This window comes from Malus domestica, chromosome 07 (genome assembly GCF_042453785.1).
Source record: "Malus domestica chromosome 07, GDT2T_hap1".
Classification (NCBI taxonomy): Eukaryota; Viridiplantae; Streptophyta; class Magnoliopsida; order Rosales; family Rosaceae; genus Malus; species Malus domestica.
Window position 1 is genome coordinate 6,507,259 of NC_091667.1, and position 21,228 is coordinate 6,528,486.

The 21,228-nt window shown below is 38.2% G+C and overlaps 1 protein-coding gene, 1 long non-coding RNA gene and 1 pseudogene across 3 annotated transcripts; 2 read left to right on the plus strand and 1 right to left on the minus strand.

Moving 5' to 3' along the window:
- Positions 1 to 3,161: 3,161 nt before the first annotated feature.
- On the plus strand, positions 3,162 to 6,896 carry LOC108173677 (rust resistance kinase Lr10-like; annotated as a pseudogene).
- A 2,175-nt stretch (positions 6,897 to 9,071) lies between these two features.
- Positions 9,072 to 15,827, minus strand: LOC103438811 (uncharacterized). 2 transcript variants are annotated; one of them, XR_011582631.1, is made up of 4 exons: positions 15,583 to 15,827; positions 15,282 to 15,440; positions 9,409 to 9,514; positions 9,072 to 9,378 (listed from the first exon to the last, which is right to left on the minus strand). It is a non-coding gene; the product is annotated as an uncharacterized lncRNA (long non-coding RNA). The 2 variants fall into 2 exon arrangements; XR_011582633.1 differs by lacking the exon at positions 15,583 to 15,827 and adding an exon at positions 15,518 to 15,577.
- A 4,634-nt stretch (positions 15,828 to 20,461) lies between these two features.
- Positions 20,462 to 21,133, plus strand: LOC139197652 (calcium-binding protein CBP-like). Its single transcript, XM_070825591.1, has 2 exons — positions 20,462 to 20,844; positions 21,103 to 21,133. Exons 1-2 carry the CDS (start codon positions 20,462 to 20,464, stop codon positions 21,131 to 21,133), a joined length of 414 nt encoding a protein of 137 aa, XP_070681692.1.
- Positions 21,134 to 21,228: the final 95 nt, after the last annotated feature.

Consider the following 21,228-nt stretch of genomic DNA (forward strand, 5'->3'; position numbering starts at 1 on the left):
TAATTAACAAGGGAATTCAATGTGGTTTTAAGTGTTTTGGCCCTAGCGAGCTGTGTCATGCTATACAATATTTCTAGTTTGTATGCATTATATAATACGTATAATATGGCACAGCAGTGCATCACTTGAGCTCCAAGAAAATAGAAGCTTGATGATGAAGAAGAGATGTTAATTTGTTAAAGGACAGTAGTATAGATGCATGACTTTATCTGCATGGAAGCATGACTTTATCTGCATGGAAAGGTTGGTATATATGTGGTACACGATTTATGTGGTAGAAGCTGTCGTCTCTATCAAGGAAAACTAAAGGTCATGTTGTTGCCTGTAGCATACTTTATTTATGGAAAAATGCTAAGAGTACATTTTTTTTCAGATCATATTTTGTAATTACATTATGTGACGGTTAATGGTTAGATTTTTCATTTAAATTATTAAAAAAAAAATCAACCATGAACCGGCACATGTGATGTACAAAATATAATTTAAATAAATAGCCTTTCAAACATAGTATATCACCCTTATCTAGGAAACTACATCTTAGCATTTACATATGTTTGGAACACATTCTAGTTAAAGTAAGAAAGTAGTACTACTGGTCATGATTGCCTTACTGACCTAAAATATTATTCCTGACTTGCTTATAGTTGGGAGTCTCGGACAAGAATGAAAAGAATGATCTAAAAGCCATTGTCCTACTTACGACAAGAATATCAAATGTGATACACATGACAAGTTTAGTTTCATGAAGAGCTTGTCCAACATGCTAATACATAGATTTATGATTTAATGATATTTTCTTGCACTCGTACCATCGTACGTGAGGAGAGATTTTTCAGTGTGACCGGTACACAGGATGGTACACCACGTGTTACCATATAAATGGTGGAATATGTGTGTTAACAAATTAATAACTTAAAAAATAAAATTTATCACCACTTAACATAAAAATACGTAGTGTACCACTCGTGTTCCTGTTACAATGAAAAATTTCATGTACGTGAGAGGTTTTGAATGCATCACCTTGAATTGCATTGTATATTTAACAGGACGAAACGGAACTTTTGGTTCCCTAATATATAGAAGAAACAGAAGTAACATATAGTTCACAGACATGTTGCCCTTGTAGCCAAGGTGGTAAAATACATATATTCTAGGTTAGGTACATGTTTGAGTAGTTGACAAAAAAGATAAAGACTGTTTTGTTCTCATTCTAGCATCTAAGTTTCCAAGCACAAACGTGCAAAGCAAAGAACATGCAAGTGTTGAAGCAAAAATGTTGATAGCTGAAAACATGTAGAACGGCTTGCAGCAGTCGATTACGGAGATTGCATTGTTCACTTTTTTTTAGAGTGGACATCTTCCGCACTATAGCAAAAATATATAAATCATAGTTTAAGAAACGCTACTATAATGTTTGTTATATAGGCGTGTGCGTGAAAAATAAATTGTAAGTTAGCTATCTTTGGGTTTTTTGCTTTGAGATTTTGTTCTGAGTGCGGCTAACGGAACTTTGTCAGCTGGTTCAATTTTGGGGACAACTAGATTGTGGATTTCTCTAGCAATTCTGGCAAAATTGGTTGTCTCTGTTTGGTCATCGCGAGGTCTTTTGCTGTGAGTCAAGGTACAAATTTAAAAGGTTAGAGATGAATGTGAGAGTGACAAAAGAGTGTGAAAGAGTGGTGTGAAGCTTTTTCATGTGTAGGAAAACATATTCATATACCTAAGAGAAGCATGGTTTGCAAGATTTACACATGAGATGATTAAGCAAGAAGTCTACTTTACCTGTCAGATTTCTCTGTTTGATCAGGAAACAACGCTCTCTTTGAAGTCTTTGTGGGTGTAGTTGGTTGGGGTTGTTGATGCAGTTGTTGGGAGGGCGTAAATGGGCTTTGGGACGCTTCAATTAAAATTTGTTTTCCTGTAGTGGTAACAGATGTTTGCGGTGTGACTAAGGCAATTGTTGGGTTCGAATGCAGTTGATCTTGTAGTAGTCCATGAAGATGAAGTCTGTTTTCCCAAAGTCAGTATTTTGGTTTCCAAAAGATAGCTGAAATTGTTTTGTCTCGTTGACCAAATTTTTTCGAGTTGGCAGAACTATGAAAGGATCCTCATATCCATCCTCTATCACCAAAGTGTGGCAAGAAACACGAAGTATTTTTTCAGCATGTTTTCCTATTGTTGTAAACTGAAATAGAAAGGAACGAAGTTACCCGAAAAATTTAGAAGCCTTAAGTGGTGAATGATTCTTGGGATAAGTAGCGAACTAAGTCACTCTCTTTAAAACGTTTCGCGGCTCTGCCCAAAGTGTGCAAGCAGTTCACAAACACCACGTCGTCCCCAGAATAAAACAGCCCAAAACCTTCTTCTAATAAAATTCTTCCTTGCACACCGGAAGAACCTTCGAACTAAACCTTTTCGATATGTTGCTTTTTAAATTAATATATTTAAAACTTTTTTTTTCTTCTACTATTTCTACTCTACGCCTAACTGACATATCTTTTTGTATCCTTATATATATATATATAAAGAAATAGATGTTAGGGGGGGGGGGTGTAAAACCATAAGGATATAAAGAGAGTTTATGGGGCGCAAAACGGTCGGTTGCAATCAAAAGCAAAGCCGTAGGGAATCAAATGCAAAACTATCTGCAATCAAAGGAGTTATTAACATCACATTAATTTACTTCTTAAATTGCTTTAAGAAATTTCAGTTATAGACTTTGAAATGAAAAAATACGCGGTGCAAACTTTACCAATTGATGCAGATCAAATCAAAACGTAATTCAAATTCAAACAAGAAACAAAACGGTTTGATTGCATAACTCCTTAAGCTAAAATCAATTGACTTTCAATATTGGTAATAAAGCAAAACGTTGTGTATATAATATTGGTAGTAAAACAAAACATAAATATATTTAAATATTTAAATAAAAACATATTTGCTCCAACAATCCCCCACTTGTTTTTATTTAAAAAAAATATATATCAAGTAACATATCATAAAGCTATGCATAAGTAAAGGTGTTTCTCAACTTGAACCTGTACATAGTGTTAGTGATCCATATTATACTAGAGTAACTTATAGTTTTGAACTCTATCTCTAACAACACCACACACATAACTTTATTAAGGTGAAGTTCAAAAAGTCAGCACATTACGGCCATGTGCTTGTATCCTAGTATAGTGAACGCTCTAGAAACTTGCCCAAGATTTCATAGGAAGCGGCCTCACTTCCACATTCACATAGGTAAGACTATCAAGGATATTCCTGTAGCTAGATATCCCACTCAACATAGAGTATAGACCTTATTAAGAGAAAAAATCTCAACCTAAAACCGCTTCAGGATGTCATGCTTCTTAGGGATGGACATGGAATAATATTCCAAATTAAAATTAGCAAGACTTCACTTATATCACTTGTGCCTTGTTATTACCCTTTGAACCTATTTCTTGGGATCTCCAGTCTATAGGTTGGGTTGCTATCACCAATGACTCAATTTTCTACGGGCTTTAGTCCCATCCCTTTCGAGGTTTTCCAAACCTTTTCTCATGTTAGTCCTTTCGTCAAAAGATTTTTCCAAACTTTTTCTCATGTTAGTCCTTTCGTGAAATGATCAACTAAATTTTCTTCAGACCGTATATGACTGGAATCATTTTCTCCCATAAAGGGGTATCTGATAATAGGTTTTTCAACCATCTTGCTTCTTCTCCCATAAAGGGGTACGTATCTAACAGAAGGTTTCTCAACCATCTTGCTTCTTCTCCCATAAAGAGATATCTGATAGTAGGCTCATAATTTTTCGAAGAATTAGAACCCCTACTATTTCGAAGATTAAAAGAATCAACCGATTACAAAAATCACAAGACACATTTTCATAATTGATATCAAATTAAATATAAAACATAAATTGTTATCAAATTAAAGAACATGAAAAATCAGTGATTAAAAATTAAATAAACTCTCTCTTTAAAAACACTAAGCAATAAAACTACTGATTTTTCTGAAATGAAAGTAGCTCTCTGTGCACTTGGGGATGCTAACATACTTTTGAGCTCCAATGATATTTCATGCAGCGATAGAAAGTATAATACAAATATCAATGCATAAGGCAGCAAAAACCAAAACCCAAAAGCATGTTAATTCGAATACATGCAGCAGCAGCCAAAACCAAAGTCTATTCTAATGCATGCAACGCATCAGAGAAACATATGACTTGTAAAAATAAACCTAACGCATGCAGCAACACTCTTAAACAAACAATGAAGAAAATATGATTTTCTTTTCTTCCTAATGCATGGCAGATTGAATACCGTCTTAAAATTGTCGTAAATTGAAATAGAAAGGAACGAAGTTACCTGAAAAATGTAGAAGCCTTAAGTCGTTTTCTTGGGATGAGTTGCGGACTAAGTCGCTCTCTTTAAGACGTTTCGCAGCTCTACCCAAATTGTGCAAGGAGTTCACAAGCACCACGTCGTCCCCAGGATAAAACAACTCAGAACCTTCTTCTGATAAGATTCTTCCTTGCACATCGGAAGAACCTTCGAACTAAACCTTTTCGATATGTTGCTTTTTAAATTAATATATTTAAAACTTTTTTTTTTCTTCTACTATTTCTACTCTTTGGAAAAAACGTATGATAGGGTCCCAAGAGACATTCTCTGGAGGATTTTGGAGAAGAAAAGAGTACGAGTAGCATATATCCAAGCTATAAAGGAGATGTATGAAGGAGCAAAGACTACCGTAAGAACTCATGAATGACAAACCGAAAGCTTCCCCATAACTGTAGGATTACATCAAGGCTCATCCTTAAGTCCTTACCTTTTTGCATTGGTAATGGATGAGTTAACATGACATATTCAAGATGATATTCCTTGGTGTATGCTTTTCGCAGACGATATAGTGTTGATAGATGAAACTCAGGAATGGGTAAATGTGAAGCTTAACCTTTGAAGATAAGTGTTGGAATCTAAAGGTCTTCGCCTAAGCCGATCAAAGACAGAATATATGGAGTGTAAGTTCAGTGCAAATGGAGGCCAAAATGAGTTAGGGGTGAGGATCGGAGATCAGGAAACACCAAATAGCGACTGCTTTCGCTACCTAGGATCTATCTTGCAAAAGAACGGAGAATTAGATGGAGATCTCAACCATAGAATACAAGCTGGATGGATGAAGTGGAAGAGTGCATCTGGCGTGTTGTGTGACCGCCGTATGCCACTGAAGCTCAATAGAAAATTTTATAGGATGGCAATAAGGCCGGCGATGCTGTATGGCACAGAATGTTGGGCGGTGAAGCATCAACACGTACACAAAATGGGTGTAGCGGAGATGATGATGCTTCGTTGGATGTGTGGGCACACGAGAAATGATAAGATTAGGAATGAGGATATCCGAGGTAAAGTAGGAGTAGCCGAAATTGTAGGAAAGCTGAGAGAAAATCGGTTACAGTGGTTTGGACATGTGCAAAGAAGGCCTACTGACGCTCCGGTTAGAAGATGCGATTACGGGATAGAGGTTCAGGGCTGAAGGGGTAAAGGAAGACCTAGGAAAACTTTGGAATAGACTCTAAGAAAAGACTTAGAGTACTTGGATATAACGGAGGACATGACACAGGACCGAGCACAATGTCGTTCTAAGATTCATATAGCCGACCTCACTCAGTGACTTGGATTTTTCAAGTCTCCAACCGAGAAGTTTTTCTCACTCGGGAAATTAAGGGAACACTACCTCAACCTACATGCTCCACTCACAAAGCTCTCAAGCCAAGCAGATATTCATATGCAGATATTAAGAGGATTACAAATCAATTCAAGTACAAATTAGGCCAAGGAGCCTACGGAACTGTTTTTAAAGGAAAACTTTCTTCTGAATGCTTTATTGCTGTGAAGGTACTTAACAATTCTAAGGGTGATGGGGAAGAGTTCATAAATGAAGTGGGAGCAATGGGTCATATTCACCACGTCAATGTGGTTCGCTTGGTTGGTTTTTGTGCAAATGGATTTAGACGAGCTCTGGTTTATGAGTTCTTTTCCAATGGTTCGTTCCAGGATTATATTTCATCAGTAGATAGAAGGAACTCTTTCCTTGGTTGGGACAAGTTGCAAGATATTGCTATCGGCATAGCCAAAGGAATAGAATATCTTCATCTGGGATGCGAACTACGAATCCTCCATTTCGATATCAAACCCCACAATATTTTGCTAGACCAAAACTTCAGACCAAAAATCTCTGATTTTGGTATGGCCAAATTATGTTCCAAGGATCAAAGCATAGTGTCAATGACTACAGCGAGGGGGACCATGGGCTACATTGCACCAGAAGTATTTTCCAGGAATTTTGGAAATGTGTCTTACAAGGCAAATGTCTATAGTTTTGGAATGCTGCTGCTTGAGATGATAGGAGGAAGGAAGAATGCTGGTTCAACCACAGAGAACACGACCAATGAAGTTTACTATCCAAAATGGATTTATAACCTTCTAGAGGAATGAGATGACCTACGAATCCATATCGGGGGAGAAGGGGATGGTAAGATTCCAAAGCAACTTGCAATTGTAGGGCTCTGGTGCATCTAGTGGCACCCAGTGGATCGTCCTTCCATGAAAACGGTAGTTCAGATGCTAGAAGGAGGAGAAAACTTGACAATGCCTCCTAATCCTTTTGTTTCTGCAGGTCCTATAAAAACATCACAGGCATGCATCCCCAAAATACGCCTCCTAGAGTTAGAAGCAATTGCTAAATTAGAGTAACATGTAGATGTATACCACCAACCAGTAGTTCATAGATGAATTCAAGTGCAAACATTTGTTAGTCTATAAGCCATGAGCTGATTACATTAGTAATAATGTCTTGTATTTACTTGTGTATTCACTTGAGTTATAAATTACCAAGTGTAGGGCTCATATTGCAATTGTCTAGTGTATTCGTCGACATGATTCCCAGTAGCAAATAAGCAAACCAAAACCATTTGTCTAGTGCAAGAACGCATCTACAACTACAAGAAGCAATTTGGTAGAGATCCGATCCTATTTGCGTTTTTCACATGTTTACATAAAAAAGTTTCATTCATAAATATGGAAATTAATCATCAATGAAAAAAGGCAGCACAGACACGATATGAGCAAAAAATGACACACATTCAGACAGACTAAATGGAATTCAAATTTATCCATCAATGTCTAAAAGAACTTGCCATGAAGAACACCAATAATCTAAGCAAAGCGATTCACACAAAAGTTATGTACAATATCATTATTCATGATTACTAGACAAAGGAAATGTTTATCAATATCAGTCCTCACTCTGCAAAAGAGATACGAGACAGTATATAGAGTTAAATGTAACCCGATTGTGGTTGTGGGTTACGTTCTTACGAATATAGTTTGGTTGTAGAGTTCATACCGCATGTAGAAGCATGACTCCTTAAATTGATCAATTGTTTTCAACATATCGGGTTAAACGTAACCTACCTTTCCCTTGCTGTTTTTTGTTTGCTTATCTCGTATTTTATTTTACTTTTTTACTGGTGTGATGAAATGTATGTCAAAACAAGAAGAAATCAAACTATTCTATTCCTGTAAAAATACCCAAATGTCAATGAAATCAATTACAACCGAAGACTCATATATAACCAAAACATTGCTTTTATACTAAAGAATATTTGTGTCCTACCTATGACATTTTTTTTTATATAAAAACTGATACTATTAAAATTACGGGTCGATTTTTTGCCATATTTGATAAATACTTGTGTACATGTGCCATGATCATCTTTCTCATACGTTGGGAGTCACCGGATATGCGGAACCAATTAGGAAACGTTTAATTAGGAAGATATAGAGGTCCCATAATTAAATCTGAAGTATTGAGCAGCTCATGTGCAAGAAAAGTTTGGGTTTTCCATGTGCAGGAGGTGGAATTTGCCCATGTGTCACGTCATTGCAACGAGTAGCCTTAATAAACAGAAATTTTGTTCCTACTTAGTGCTTGTAGTTCTACGGACGTTTGCTTCACCAGAATTCAACGATCAAATTAGAATTCCAGCACCGAAAAACTTAACTTCTGACGAATTTTTATGTGGTTCTCTCAGTAAGAAGGTTTAGAAATGTAGAAGAAGAATTAGATATTTTATGTGTTCCAAATACCATGCAGATGGATTAATATATAATATGATTATGCATGTTCACAACAGGTATGAGTAGGGGTGGTTCGGTATGGGTTACCATACCGAAACTAGTATCCCGAATCCCAAACCGAAATTTTTCGGGAAGGGAATTTAAAGACCAATCCCAAACCAAATTTTCAGGAATTCCAAAATATTTTTGGGATTTTGGGACAAATCGAGAATCCCAAATTGAAATATGAAATTATGAATTGTTTTTCAAATATATAATTCAAGATCTAGGAATGTCATTTCATTCACACTACCATTTAATCTAAAACTGGCACCAGAGTCAAAATTCAAATTAATTAAACCCTTTTTGCAATCTGTTGAGAGACAAAAGAATCAAACCTTCTGAAATCATCAGTCATGGCAACAACAATAATAAAATCCAAATGAATATCAAACATAACATGAAAAATATGCAAGGTGTAGGGCATTCCAGGTTGCATAGCATCCTGAAAATTTCGGGAATTTTGGTTTGGGATCGGGATTTTTTCGGTTCGGTTCGGGATTTTCGGGAATTATTTCCACCCCTAGGTACGAGGAAGGGATGCATCTGTTGGGAGACATCTTCTCATATGGGTGTTTTCTTTCTGCGTTCTTTCACACTTCAAACTTCATCTAAAATGATGAGTCTGTTGATAAAATAAAAATAAAAATAATTAAATCCAAAAATAATTAATTAAAGTATTTAATTATTAGAGTCCGAATGCCCATCTTTTGATAATTAATTATTTATTAATTAGCACATCCCAAAGCTCAACCCCAAGGGTAAGTCCAATTTTATTTTCCAAAGTTCATCACTCCAATCACTATCACTTTCTATAAGGACAAAGCCTCACAAACTAAACAAATCCAAAGCCACGTGGCTCCCTGCACCATATTTAGCATTAAGTATAACAAGAAAATAAGCTACACAAGAAGGAAACCCATATAATTGCACTAACTATACTAATGTTACCGAAACTACATCTTGTATTCTGGAAAATTCATACATGGTCGAAGCTCTAGTCAGCATGATAGGCACAAATAATTGCCACACACTTTATACAATTCAAGTGAAAACATCAATGGCTGCTAACCTTGTTGGAGTCAAAGATAAAATTGAGTTGAAATTCTTAACACTTCAACTTCTTCTCAATGTTTTCAACCCAACTTTCTTCAAAATCTTTGTGTACACTAAGAACAACTTTCTTCAAAATCTTCGTGTACACTAAGACCTTCTTCAAAATATTCGCGTATACTAAAACCATCTTCAACAATTACTTACTTCATTGATCTCTTGAATAAACACTCTTGTTACTTCATTCTTATCTTCAACACAGTACTCTTATTACTTCATGGGTGTCTTCAACACTTTCAATAAAACAACCAAATTCCAATAAAGCAGAAGATAATTAATTAAAAAAAACAAAAACAAGTGCACTTCAACAAACACTCGGGATCAAAACCAAAACAACCGACAAAATTCACACGCGTGGAACTTCTAGCTCAAATCAAGAACAATACAACCTCAAACATTCCTTACAAATCTTTAATAACAAAAACCCATAGTTTTACACCTTGAAATTTGAATACTTGTTTGGTATGACTGTTTTCAAAAACTGGATCCAAAACTAACTCAAAATTGGCCTACTTCTTGAAAACACAAAATTGAACTTTTAGGGTTTTTGAACTCAAAGCCAACTGCTTTCTCTCTCCTCTCCCCTCACTCCGGATCTTCTCTGCTAGCTCTCTGTTTCTATCTTCTCTGTGTCCTCCCCTCAGTTCTTCTCTCTCCTCCAATGCTCTCTCTCATATGTCAGCTACCCTATCCTCCGACCCCTCTATTTGGATCCATTTGTCCGTCCGATTGAACCTACAAGTTCCCGACTCCACCGGGGTGCTGTAGGGTTTTTTTCTTTTCTTTTTTTATTGTTGAGATGAAGGAAAGCTTTCCTCAATACGTTGAAATGAAGGAAAGCTTATTTATTGATATCCCCGATAAGCTACAAATATGTACATATACATGAGTCAAAATAAACACACAAGAGGGAGCCTTCACAAAGGTTGCTTAGGAGAAGTCTCAGCAGTCGGTAGAGCCCCAGAAAGAGAAGGCACCACAGGGGGATCATTTGGAGCCTCAGTACTGGACAGAACCCTAGAAGGAGGAGGCATCAGAGGTTGATCATTTGAAGCTTCATTACGCGGTACAGCCCCAGAAGACGAAGGCAATAAATGCCTTTGGAACAAACCCACAAATCTCTGATGATCAAGTAAAACCTGACCATCAGTTTCCTTCATCTGGTCAAGCTTCCTCTTCATGTTTGTAGCATAGTCATGTGCGAGCCGGTGCAACTGTTTATTCTCATGCTTAAGCCCTCTAATCTCCTGTTTGAGACTCATCACTTCAGCCGCCAATGATTCAACTTGGCAGGCTCGAGCAAATAGGCGTTGGGCCATATTAGACACAAAACCTGCACACTAAACACTGAGAGCCAGCGAATCCTTAACAGCTAACTTATCAGACCGTTTGGAAAGTAGTCTGTTATCTTTGGGAGTGAGAAGGTTCATGGCCACCACCGCAGCGGTCATATCATTCTTCATCACGGAATCCCCAATGGTAAGAGGACCAGTAGGGGAAACGAAGGATGGGCGCCATATGTTGTCTGGAGAAGGCGGGGCTGCCTCTTCAACAAGGTTCAAGTCAAAACGACGGTCGGAGGGGCCAGACATTTTCAAAGGTGTTGAAGAGAGAAGAGGTCGAACAAATCAAGATCTTAGAAGTGCAAGAATGAAGCTTCTACTGGTGGAGATTCAAGTGTGCTTTGGAACTTAATGCCAGCCCCTATAAAAATCTGCACTCGACGGAGCTTCAAAAATCGAAAAGGCGCCTGCTCAAAAATCGAAGAGGCGTTTGCTTTCTCAAAAGCTGGGCTGCTTAGAGATCACGAGCGTTGATCTCAGAAATCGAAGAGGCGTTTGCTTTCTCAAAAGTTGGGCTGCTCAAAGACCACGAAGGCCGATCTCAGAAATCGAAGAGGCGCTCGCTTTCTCAAAAGCTGGGCTCCCCAGAGACCACGAGGGCCGATATCAGAAATCGAAGAGGCACCTACTTTTCCAGCCTTGTCAGCACCTGTCACACGCACACTCAGCTTTGCGAAAATTATGGGCATTCTGTCGAAGACTTCTGGGGAAGTAGAAAACACATGAATCTTACTGTTCAATCACCCACTTCCCACACGCAACAATAACTCATGGGTACCACAGATAACTTTGCCAAAGTTCTCTACCAAAGTTGAGCACGTGAAGCTTGCAGCTCCCACTACATCGCTCTGACCAAGAAGGGTAAAAGAATAGCAAAGAAACAGCACTAACAAAGTTTAGACCCATAAATTTTGAAGGTCTAGCTACCATATTATTACCCACAAGGGTAAAGGAACAGTACCACTGCTGGATAATTGGAAAGTCCTTGTGTGTCAACCTCTGTGCTTCGTGGCAAGGTAGACTAGCAAACATGCCCAACCTTTACTCACATTCGAGAAAACACTCCCAATAAGATTGCTTGCTCCAAAATCGAAAAGGCACCGTCCTCCGAATCTCGATAGCCAGACTCCCAACATGACTACTTTCTTAAAATCGAAGAGAGGGTCAAGGAACAGTACCATTGCTGGATAATTGGAAAGTCCCTGTGTGTCAACCTCTGTGCTTCGTGGCAAGGTAGACTAGCAAACATGCCCAACCTTTACTCACATTCGAGAAAACACTCCCAACAAGATTGCTTGCTCCAAAATTGAAGAGGCACCGCCCTCCGAATCTCGAGAGCCAGACTCCCATCATGATTACTTTCTCAAAAATCGAAGAGACACTGCTCCCCGAATCTTCGAGAGCCAGACCCCCAGCATGATTGCTTTCTCAAAAATCGATGAGGCATCGTTCTCCGAATCAATCGAAAAGGCGCTCGCTTTCTCAAAAGCTGGGCTGCTCAGAGACCACGAGGGCCGATCTCAGAAATCGAAGAGGCACCTACTTTTCTAGCCTTGTCAGCACCTGTCACACGCACACTCAGCTTTGAAGAAATTATGGGCATTCTGTCGAAGACTTCTGGTGAAGTAGAAAGCACATGAATCTTACTGTTCAATCACCCACTTCCCACACGCAACAATAGCTCATGGGTACCACAGATAACTTTGCCAAAGTTCTCTGCCAAAGTTAAGCACGTGAAGCTTGCAGCTCCCACTACATCGCTCTAACCAAGAAAGGTAAAAGAATAGCAAAGAAACAGCACTAACAAAGTTTAGACACATAAATTTTGAAGGTCTAGCTACCATATTATTACCCACAAGGGTAAAGGAACAGTACCACTGCTGGATAATTGGAAAGTCCCTGTGTGTCAACCTCTGTGCTTCGCGGCAAGGTAGACTAGCAAACATGCCCAACCTTTACTCACATTCGAGAAAACATTCCCAACAAGATTGCTTGCTCCAAAATCGAAGAGGCACCGTCCTCCGAATCTCGAGAGCCAGACTCCCAACATGACTACTTTCTCAAAATCGAAGAGAGGGTAAAGGAACAGTACCATTGCTGGATAATTGGAAAGTCCCTGTGTGTCAACCTTTGTGCTTCGTGGCAAGGTAGACTAGCAAACATGCCCAACCTTTACTCACATTCGAGACAACACTCCCAACAAGATTGCTTGCTTCAAAATCGAAGAGGCACCGCCCTCCGAATCTCGAGAGCCAGACTCCCAACATGATTACTTCCTCAAAAATCGAAGAGACACTGCTCTCCGAATCTCGAGAGCCAGACCCCCAGCATGATTGCTTTCTCAAAAATCGAAGATGTATCGTTCTTCGAATCTCGAGAGCCAGATACCACAGACCACTGTTTCAAAGTGCTCTGACAGAGTTAAAACATGTGAAACTGGCAGCTCCTACTACCGTGCTATGACCAAGCAGGGTAAAGGAATAGCATTACTACTTGTTGTTAGGGAGACTCCTATATATGTCGACCTCCATCCCCAACGGACAGGCAGACCTGCAAAAATGCTCAACCCTTCATCATATCTGAGAGGGCACTCCCAACGAAGCCTTTCGAAATATTCAGCTTTCTTTCCCCCCGATAATACCTCTGCAAACAAGCTATACTAGAGCAAGAATATCTCATATCATCAGGGTTAAAAGCAAGAGTATCCCATATCATGCTTTTTCCCTGTCTTTTCCTTTGGCCTTGTTTTTACCTGCAAGAAAAGGAGAAAGAGAGCAATCAGTCAGCACTTGGAATCAAGCTTCCAGCCAGGAACTGACTGCCTGGAACCTCTTACCTGATTACTTACCTGGCATTGCTATCAAGTACTCATCTTCAACATCTTATGTTTCCAGGGAAGATTCCGCATCTGCTTGAGGAACAGATAGGGCAAGTGCGAAGGATACAAGGAAGCATGTGGAGACAAGCGTAACAGCACACGTGCCGATACATCCATTACTCTGTCAAAAGCAAAAGTATCCCATATCAGCAGGGTGGAACGTACTCTAGATTTGATGGACTTGTTTTGACCCTCAAATTCTTCAGTCGGCCTTATACTCTGGAGGAAACCAGAAAACCCTCCAGCTCAGTTCAAGAATAAGCCTGTGGAAAGTTACTTCTTCAAAAGCAAAAGTATCTCATATCATCTCTTCTCAGTTTTCTTCTCTTTATCCTTCATGCTGCTGCAAGATGGGGAGAAGGTGAACAATCAGTCGGAGCTCTGATTGCTTACCTTGTCTGTCACCTCTTTCAGCAGACCCCCTAGCTCGGCGACTTGGGGGACTCCTACTACATGGTTTGTATCGCGCTTGACCAAGCTTGAAACTACAAGTAAGCTTCAAGTGAAATTGATACATTACCTTGTGCATCTCCACCAGTTAAAGATACCACCCCTGGATGGAGGAAGAGTACTTCCAGAGAAGATGCCACATCTACCTATGAGACAGATAAGGCAAGTCAAGACGACACCACACTCCAATACTTAGAAGTTTCGTGATTACGAGATCATTCTCCCACAATATTTCCTAATGTCATTTGTACTAAATCACTCACTTGTACTCACTAAAGGAGAGCTTGAACCTATATACTTGTGTAAACCCTTCACAATTAATGGGAACTCTTCTATTCCGTGGACGTAGCCAATCTGGGTGAACCACGTACATCTTGTGTTTGCTTTTCTATCTCTATCCATTTATATACTTATCCACACTAATGACCGGAGCAATCTAGCGAAGATCACAAAAAGCAACCGTTTTCGCTACCTAGGATCTATCTTGCAAGAGAACGGAGAATTAGATGGAGATCTCAACCATAGAATACGAGCTGGATGGATGAAGTGTAAGAGTGCATCCGGCGTGTTGTGTGACCGTCGTAGGCCACTGAAGCTCAAGGGAAAATTTTATAGGACGGCAATAAGGCCAGCGATGTTGTATGGCACAGAATGTTGGGCAGTGAAGCATCAACACGTACACAAAATGGGTGTAGCGGAGATGAGGATGCTTCGTGGGATGTGTGGGCACATGAGAAAGGATAAGATTGGGAATGAGGATATCCGAGGTAAAGTAGGAGTAGCCGAAATTGTAGGAAAGAGGAGAGAAAATCGGCTCCGGTGATTTGGACATGTGCAAAGAAGGCCGACTGACGCTCCGGTTTGAAGATGTGACTACGGGACAGAGGTTCAGAGCCGAAGGGGTAGAGGAAGACCTAGGAAAACTTTGGAAGAGACTCTAAGAAAAGACTTAGAGTACTTGGATCTAACGGAGGACATGACACAAAACCGAGCGCAATGGCGTTCTAGGATTCATATAGCCGACCCCACTTAATGGGAAAAGGCTTTGTTGTTGTTGTTGTTGTTGTGTTTTTTTATTGTTGAGATTTGAAAACAACTTTGAATCTCATACCAAACAAGTTCTTAAGACATGTTTTGAGAAATGATGAAAACTTCTAACAACGTAAACAATAAACATCTAAATCCACAATCTTAATCTATCAGTCATAAATTTTAAGAATTTACAATTATTTTCAGCCAATCCATATCTTTCAAGAAACAAAATTAATTACACATAAGTTACGAAATACTTATAAATTACAACTTAATAAAGAATTAGATATAAAATACCTGCAGTCATGGCGAAGATTGCGGACCAAGAGACTGGTGGGAAGATCCCTACCACGACCTCCATAGCGACCTCTCGGGCTAGGGCTACGGCGTCGCCTGCCGTAACCCCTCGGCGGCAAAGGGCTATAACTATAGCTCCTACCCCTCATTTTCTTTCACCTGCAATAATCCCCATCACGAATTACAAACCGAAATTGAAATCGAAAACCCTAATTTCACTGTAACAAATCACAAACCCAATATTGAAGACCAGCACATAATTATTTATGTAATACATCGCTCTTTTGGGTCGAATACTTACCCGTAATCTCTCTGATTTGGTAGATGTCGGGTCCTAGGGTTTTAAGCTTTGGAGACCCGTCTAACCGGGTCGGATTTTGACGACTGGCTTTTTCTGAAACGAATCGTAGCAGCCCGGGTAAAAAGATTGGAGAAATGCTAGCAGCACTCGCCTAAAAAGCGAGTCCGCAAGACTCTCCCTCCATCACCTCCACATGTATTTCCTCTTCCTCGGTTAAGCTTTATATTAGTTCCATAATTTTTTTTATTTTTTAAAAACGATATTATTTACCTTAACAGGTAAGAAGTGGGACTAAACTTCATAATGAGTTAATAATAATGTGATTAGAATTTGTTTTTAGTGAATATCGAACATAAAGCCTCTCACGTCAACTGAAGAGAAATATCACTAAACTATATACTAATTGCATATTGATTTCACAATTAAATAACAACTAAAAATAATATCCCTCTCTCTCCCTTACTCTTAGACCACGAAATTGGTATTCGTGGATCATAGGAAAACTGGATTAAACTAAAAAGCAGCTTACGTTTTTAGACTCGGATCATAGGAAAATTGGTTATATACAAGTTTTCCATAGGAATTACAGAGCTTAGGTAGTACAACTTTTCCATAGGAATTACACCGAATTCCTTTTTTAGTTACTGTTGATTATACAATGTGATTCCGTTTTTACCCCTTCTTTGTTTCTCTGGTCTTTTCGCCCTTCAGTCTTTTGCTTGGTTTTTGTCTATCTGAGAAGGGAATAATCTAGATGTACACGTGTGGATCATCTGGGAAGGGAAAGAGGTAGAATATACACGTGTTCATTTATCTTCCGTTAAAGATTTGATTGTTTATTTAATCTAGGAAGGGTATAATCTAGATGTTCATTTATCTCAGAAGGGAATGATAACAACCACCACTGATACATCTCACAATACATAAAGATTTGATTGTTTATTTAAAGTATTTGTTGGCTTTTAAAAATGTGTGTGAGAATGTGAAAAGTTTGTCTCTTTATGTGATTTAAATGTTTTTTCTTGGTAGGCTTATATCAAAAAATATTAACAAATAGACATTTGTCGTATTAAATGGGATGGTCGGTATTGGTCTCCTTGCCTTTTTTGTGTGTATTTTATATTGGCAAATAAAAACAATGGGGTTGTATGAAGAAAAGATAGATGGTCAACAGTATACCCGGTTTTAGTATAGAAATAATAAATAAATATAAATATGCACTTTTGTTATATGTTATGATTTGTTGTATAGAGAATTGAGAAAAAAGTTAAAGACTAATCCGTGTTTTTGAGTTACAGCAATTAGTAAATATATAATGACATTGATTAGTTCACTTAAAGAGTTTAATCCTTCGTTGGTTTATTTGTATTGTGTGCTTGAGAATGAAAGCAATGGATAAGGAATTGTTCCTTTTATTAGCAATTATATGAAGTAGGCATATTATGCAATACAAGTTCTACATTCATTTAGTAAATATTGAGTTTATTTTTATCGAATAGTGACATTTGATTCTTCTTAAATGTTTGTATTTTGAAAATTGATTTCAATAGTCTTTTATGAATTTTTTTTTTTGCTTACATAATTATGTGCTGCTTCAGGGACACCTACTGCATTGGGCACAACTTATTACGTTATTAGACCAGGATCTAATTGCCTAAAAAATAATGAATAGCTGTTTCCACTCTAATTGCACCGTTTTTATTATAAAACTTCCACACATGTCGTGATGTACAAAACAACAAATAATCAGATGTAAATTAGGTGATAATATTATTGTTATTGACAGTGAGCTGATGAGTCACTTTAAATCAGATGGGGTATCATTAGTTGACTTGGAACTAGTTGAAATAAAAAGCGGCAGATCTCTCTACCACCAATTAGCACACACCTAGTATCCCTGTACAGCAAACGAGCCAACTAAGAATAAGGCTCATTTGTCGAAAGATTTTTCAATGTTTTCGAAACACATGCATATATCTTATATGTTATTATACAAATAGATGGATATTTGAAGAAAAAAATTATCTCTAATATAATGTCATATAGCGTACGGCGTGCATATATCTTATATGTTATTATACAAATAGATGGATATTTGAAGAAAAAAATTATCTCTAATATAATGTCATATAGCGTACGGCGTGGGGTTTCAAGTACATTGAAAAATTTCTTCCATTTGTCATATTGTTGAAGCTTTCATTAAGGACTTGTTCCCCTCATAAGTCTCTCCCACATTTTAGGTCTAAACCGAATGTCCCCCACCAAAAAGTAATCTAGCATGTAAAAGTGCATGTGATTTACATTTAAGAAAGAGTGGTGTTATTCACAAATGTTTTTTTTTTATCTTTTATGCATTTTTTTTTCAATTGTTGATTGTTGGATAAAAGAAATTAAAGAAGATTAAATAACAAAAATTAACAGGACGTGTGCATATAGCACCACCGTCTGGAAATATATAGCACTACTTAAATGCTATGCTCTCTAAGGTGGGATCTCAACTCTCAAGTGATGAAGAATTGTGGAGTCACCGAGTGGAGTTACCGAGATGACTCAAGTAGAAGCTCATCTCCAAAATAGAAGGAAAAAAATGTTAATTTTTTGGATAATGCTAGGAAGATCAAGTTTTTAAACTAAATTTGCAAATCAAATAGGCTTTTTTTATTAGCATCCTATATAATGTTGAATACACCTCCACATTAAAATTTAATATTAAATGACTTATATACCCTACTATCCTATGACAACTTCGACCTTATTAGGTTATAAAAAAAAAACAAGAAATTTCGAAATACACTCCGAATCATTTTTAACTTATTATTTATCTTCTTCAACTCTCATAACCTGTCTCGCCCTCAATTGTAGAAAAAAACCTTAAGCAATGAAACTACAAACACACTAATATTGAGAACAATTATTTTTGACAAATGGGACGTTTCGGAAAGCTTCAAGATTTCTTGTTCATGTGAAGTTTTGTTTACGTGAAGTTTTGGTTATGTGACAGACATCGAACGATCATTGTTGTTGATGACCAACAGGTTAAACTAGTTGACGGACAGAATCAAGGAGAGTAGAAGAGCAATGCTGGAAATGGAGTAGCTTCAGGTCTCAATCCTCCAAGATTTCCATCAGCATGCACGTAATAGTGTATGAGTTATGCCTTGTACACTCCGTTGAATTAGGCTAATGAGAATATGAGATTGTTGAGGTGGTAACCCACAACACCTCGTTCAGGATTTGCTGAACTAAATCCCCTCAAGTTCAAAGTGGAGTTGTGCTTCACGTGTAGTTGGGAGAATTTAGAAAAATTCTGGTATCCCACATGCCTTCAGCTTCACACCGAAAGTGCTTTGGATGATATTATGTATTAATTGCACATGAGATGTAAAGAGTGGAGTGTAAGTAGGAAATGTGGGGTGTATATAGAAAATGTAAAGTGTATTTTAAGAGTGGGGTGTGAGGGTACTATGGAGAAACAAGTGGGGTGTATTAAGATAATTTTTAACTAAAAAAACAAATGTGTGATGTATTAAGTATGTGCGGTGTGTTCAACAATATGTGTGGTGTTAATATAACAACCATCAAATAATGTGTTACCAATAGAAAATAAGCACATTAATAACACTTTAAGTATCAATCCAATTATCAACAACCATATCATTTGATTTAAAATTTTGATCTTCCTAACATTACCCTATTCTTTAGCAAAAACTTTTTACAAAAACAAATTATAATTATTACCTAACAGTAGGAAAATAAAACTTAATAGTAGTTTGATGAATCTTTTACCATCTTGATGATCACCGTTTGTTTGTACCATACTTAGGGCCTCTGTATTTAGATCTCGTATAAATAGTTGGGGGACTTAAATACTTAAATGTAATTATATAATAAATGAATGGGCAAATATATAAAAAGGGGAGGAGCCCTTAGTCTATAAAAGGGCTTCCTCACCCTCACAATAGGGACAAGCTCTCATATTCAGAGCAAGCCCCCTCACCCTCTCAAAACCTCACTCTCACATTATAGAGGCTCTCTCCCTCACAATCCTCTCAGAGAAATACAATATCAGTGTGGACGTAGCTCAAACATTGGGGTGAACCACGATACATCTTGTGTTATTTACTTTCTTGCAGATTCACGGTCGGATTTACGTTGTTCCAAGACCCCTCCGGTTTTGTGCATCAATATTTGGCGCTGTCTGTGGGAATCGATACGAAAAGTTGTGTCGGTTCTCTTTCATTTTTTCACTTCGACCGTGAATCTGCAAAATCACAAAAACCTAGAAACAGAAAAGATCAAAATCTCAAACACTCATCACAAGCCCACAAGGAAGATAAAGGTCGTTGCTTTTTGGGTTTTGGGTTCGTATTCAGGAAACCCAGGGAATCAAATCTCTCTCTTCCTCTTCTTTGTGATCTTGTTATCTTCTTTTTTCCTTTGTTCTATCATATTTCTTTGTAGAGGCAGGAGTTAAAAAGGCATCAAGCCCAAACGGATCAGACGACTCATTATTATTTTCTGCTGGTGCAGCTGAAGTCACATCCTGCTTCGTTTGATCATCTTCATCTGCTATCTTTGTTCCATCTTCTAGCACAACTACTTCCTTTCCCTCACGGTCGCCGGCCGACAAATCCCGACGATATCATCCTCCTGGAAATGAGCAAAAGCAGACTTGAAGCTTGTAGATTTCTTCATCTTCTGCGGGAACTTGACGGGCACCTCGCCGGACGCTGGCTTGGTATCCGACCTGACCCGGTTTATGAAATGGCCCAAGGTGTTTCAGATTCAGAGGAAGAAAAGGATCCTGAAGCAGAGGTTGAAGGTTCCTCCAGCTTTGAACTAGTTCGCCACCGAAGAGGGATTCGACCCGGTTCGTGAAATGGCCCAAGGTGGTTTAGATTCAGAGGAAGAAGAGGATCCTGAAGCAGAGGTTGAAGGTTCCTCCAACGCCAGGAAGATCGGGCCTAAGGAATTCGTTGCACTGTTCTACAGTCTTCAAAGTTGGAGGGGAATATTTGAGAGTTTCGACCGGGACAGAAGTGGGTTCATTGATGCAAATGAGTTGAGAGATGCACTGCTGAGTCTGGGATATTCTGTGTCACCTGTAGTTTTGGAACTGCTAGTCTCTAAATTCGACAAGTCTGGAGGCAAAAAGAGGGCCTTTGAATATGAAAATTTCATCGAGTACTGTCTGACTGTTAAGGCAGCTGTCACTTTAGAGAAAAGCAAGAAAAGCAAGTGGGTGGTGTCAAGGTTGTCCAGGCAACTGTTACGTTTTACAGGAGAACATGTAGGAAGTGGAGAGACAAAAGCAAAAGCAGAAACAAAAGCAAAAGTAGAAAGCAAAAGCAGAAACAAAAGAAAAAAGCAAAAGCAAAAGGCAAAAAAAGATAATAAAAAAAAAAGCAGACATAATTGCGGTGGTGATGGCATGCAGAAAAAGGAATTATGGGCGTGACCTATTGAACTGAGGGTCGGATTTATTTTTGAATGATGTGATTTATTTTTCTTATCTTTCAGAGACATCTGTATAAACCCCACCAAAGGGTAATCATAAAAAAAAAAAAAAAAAAACAGCAAGCCTAAAATAATGGGCTAAAATGTTTTGTAAAAGGCCAAGGCCCATATGCCCAAAAGAGCCGACCT

Excerpts from the sequence above, each read along its gene's own strand:
- LOC139197652 (XM_070825591.1), top strand. The coding sequence starts at position 20,462 with ATGGCCCAAGGTGGTTTAGATTCAGAGGAAGAAGAGGATCCTGAAGCA. Across the intron at positions 20,845-21,102 it reads GTGGTGTCAAGGTTGTCCAG|AGACATCTGTATAAACCCCA; the intron begins GCAACTGTTACG and ends CTTATCTTTCAG.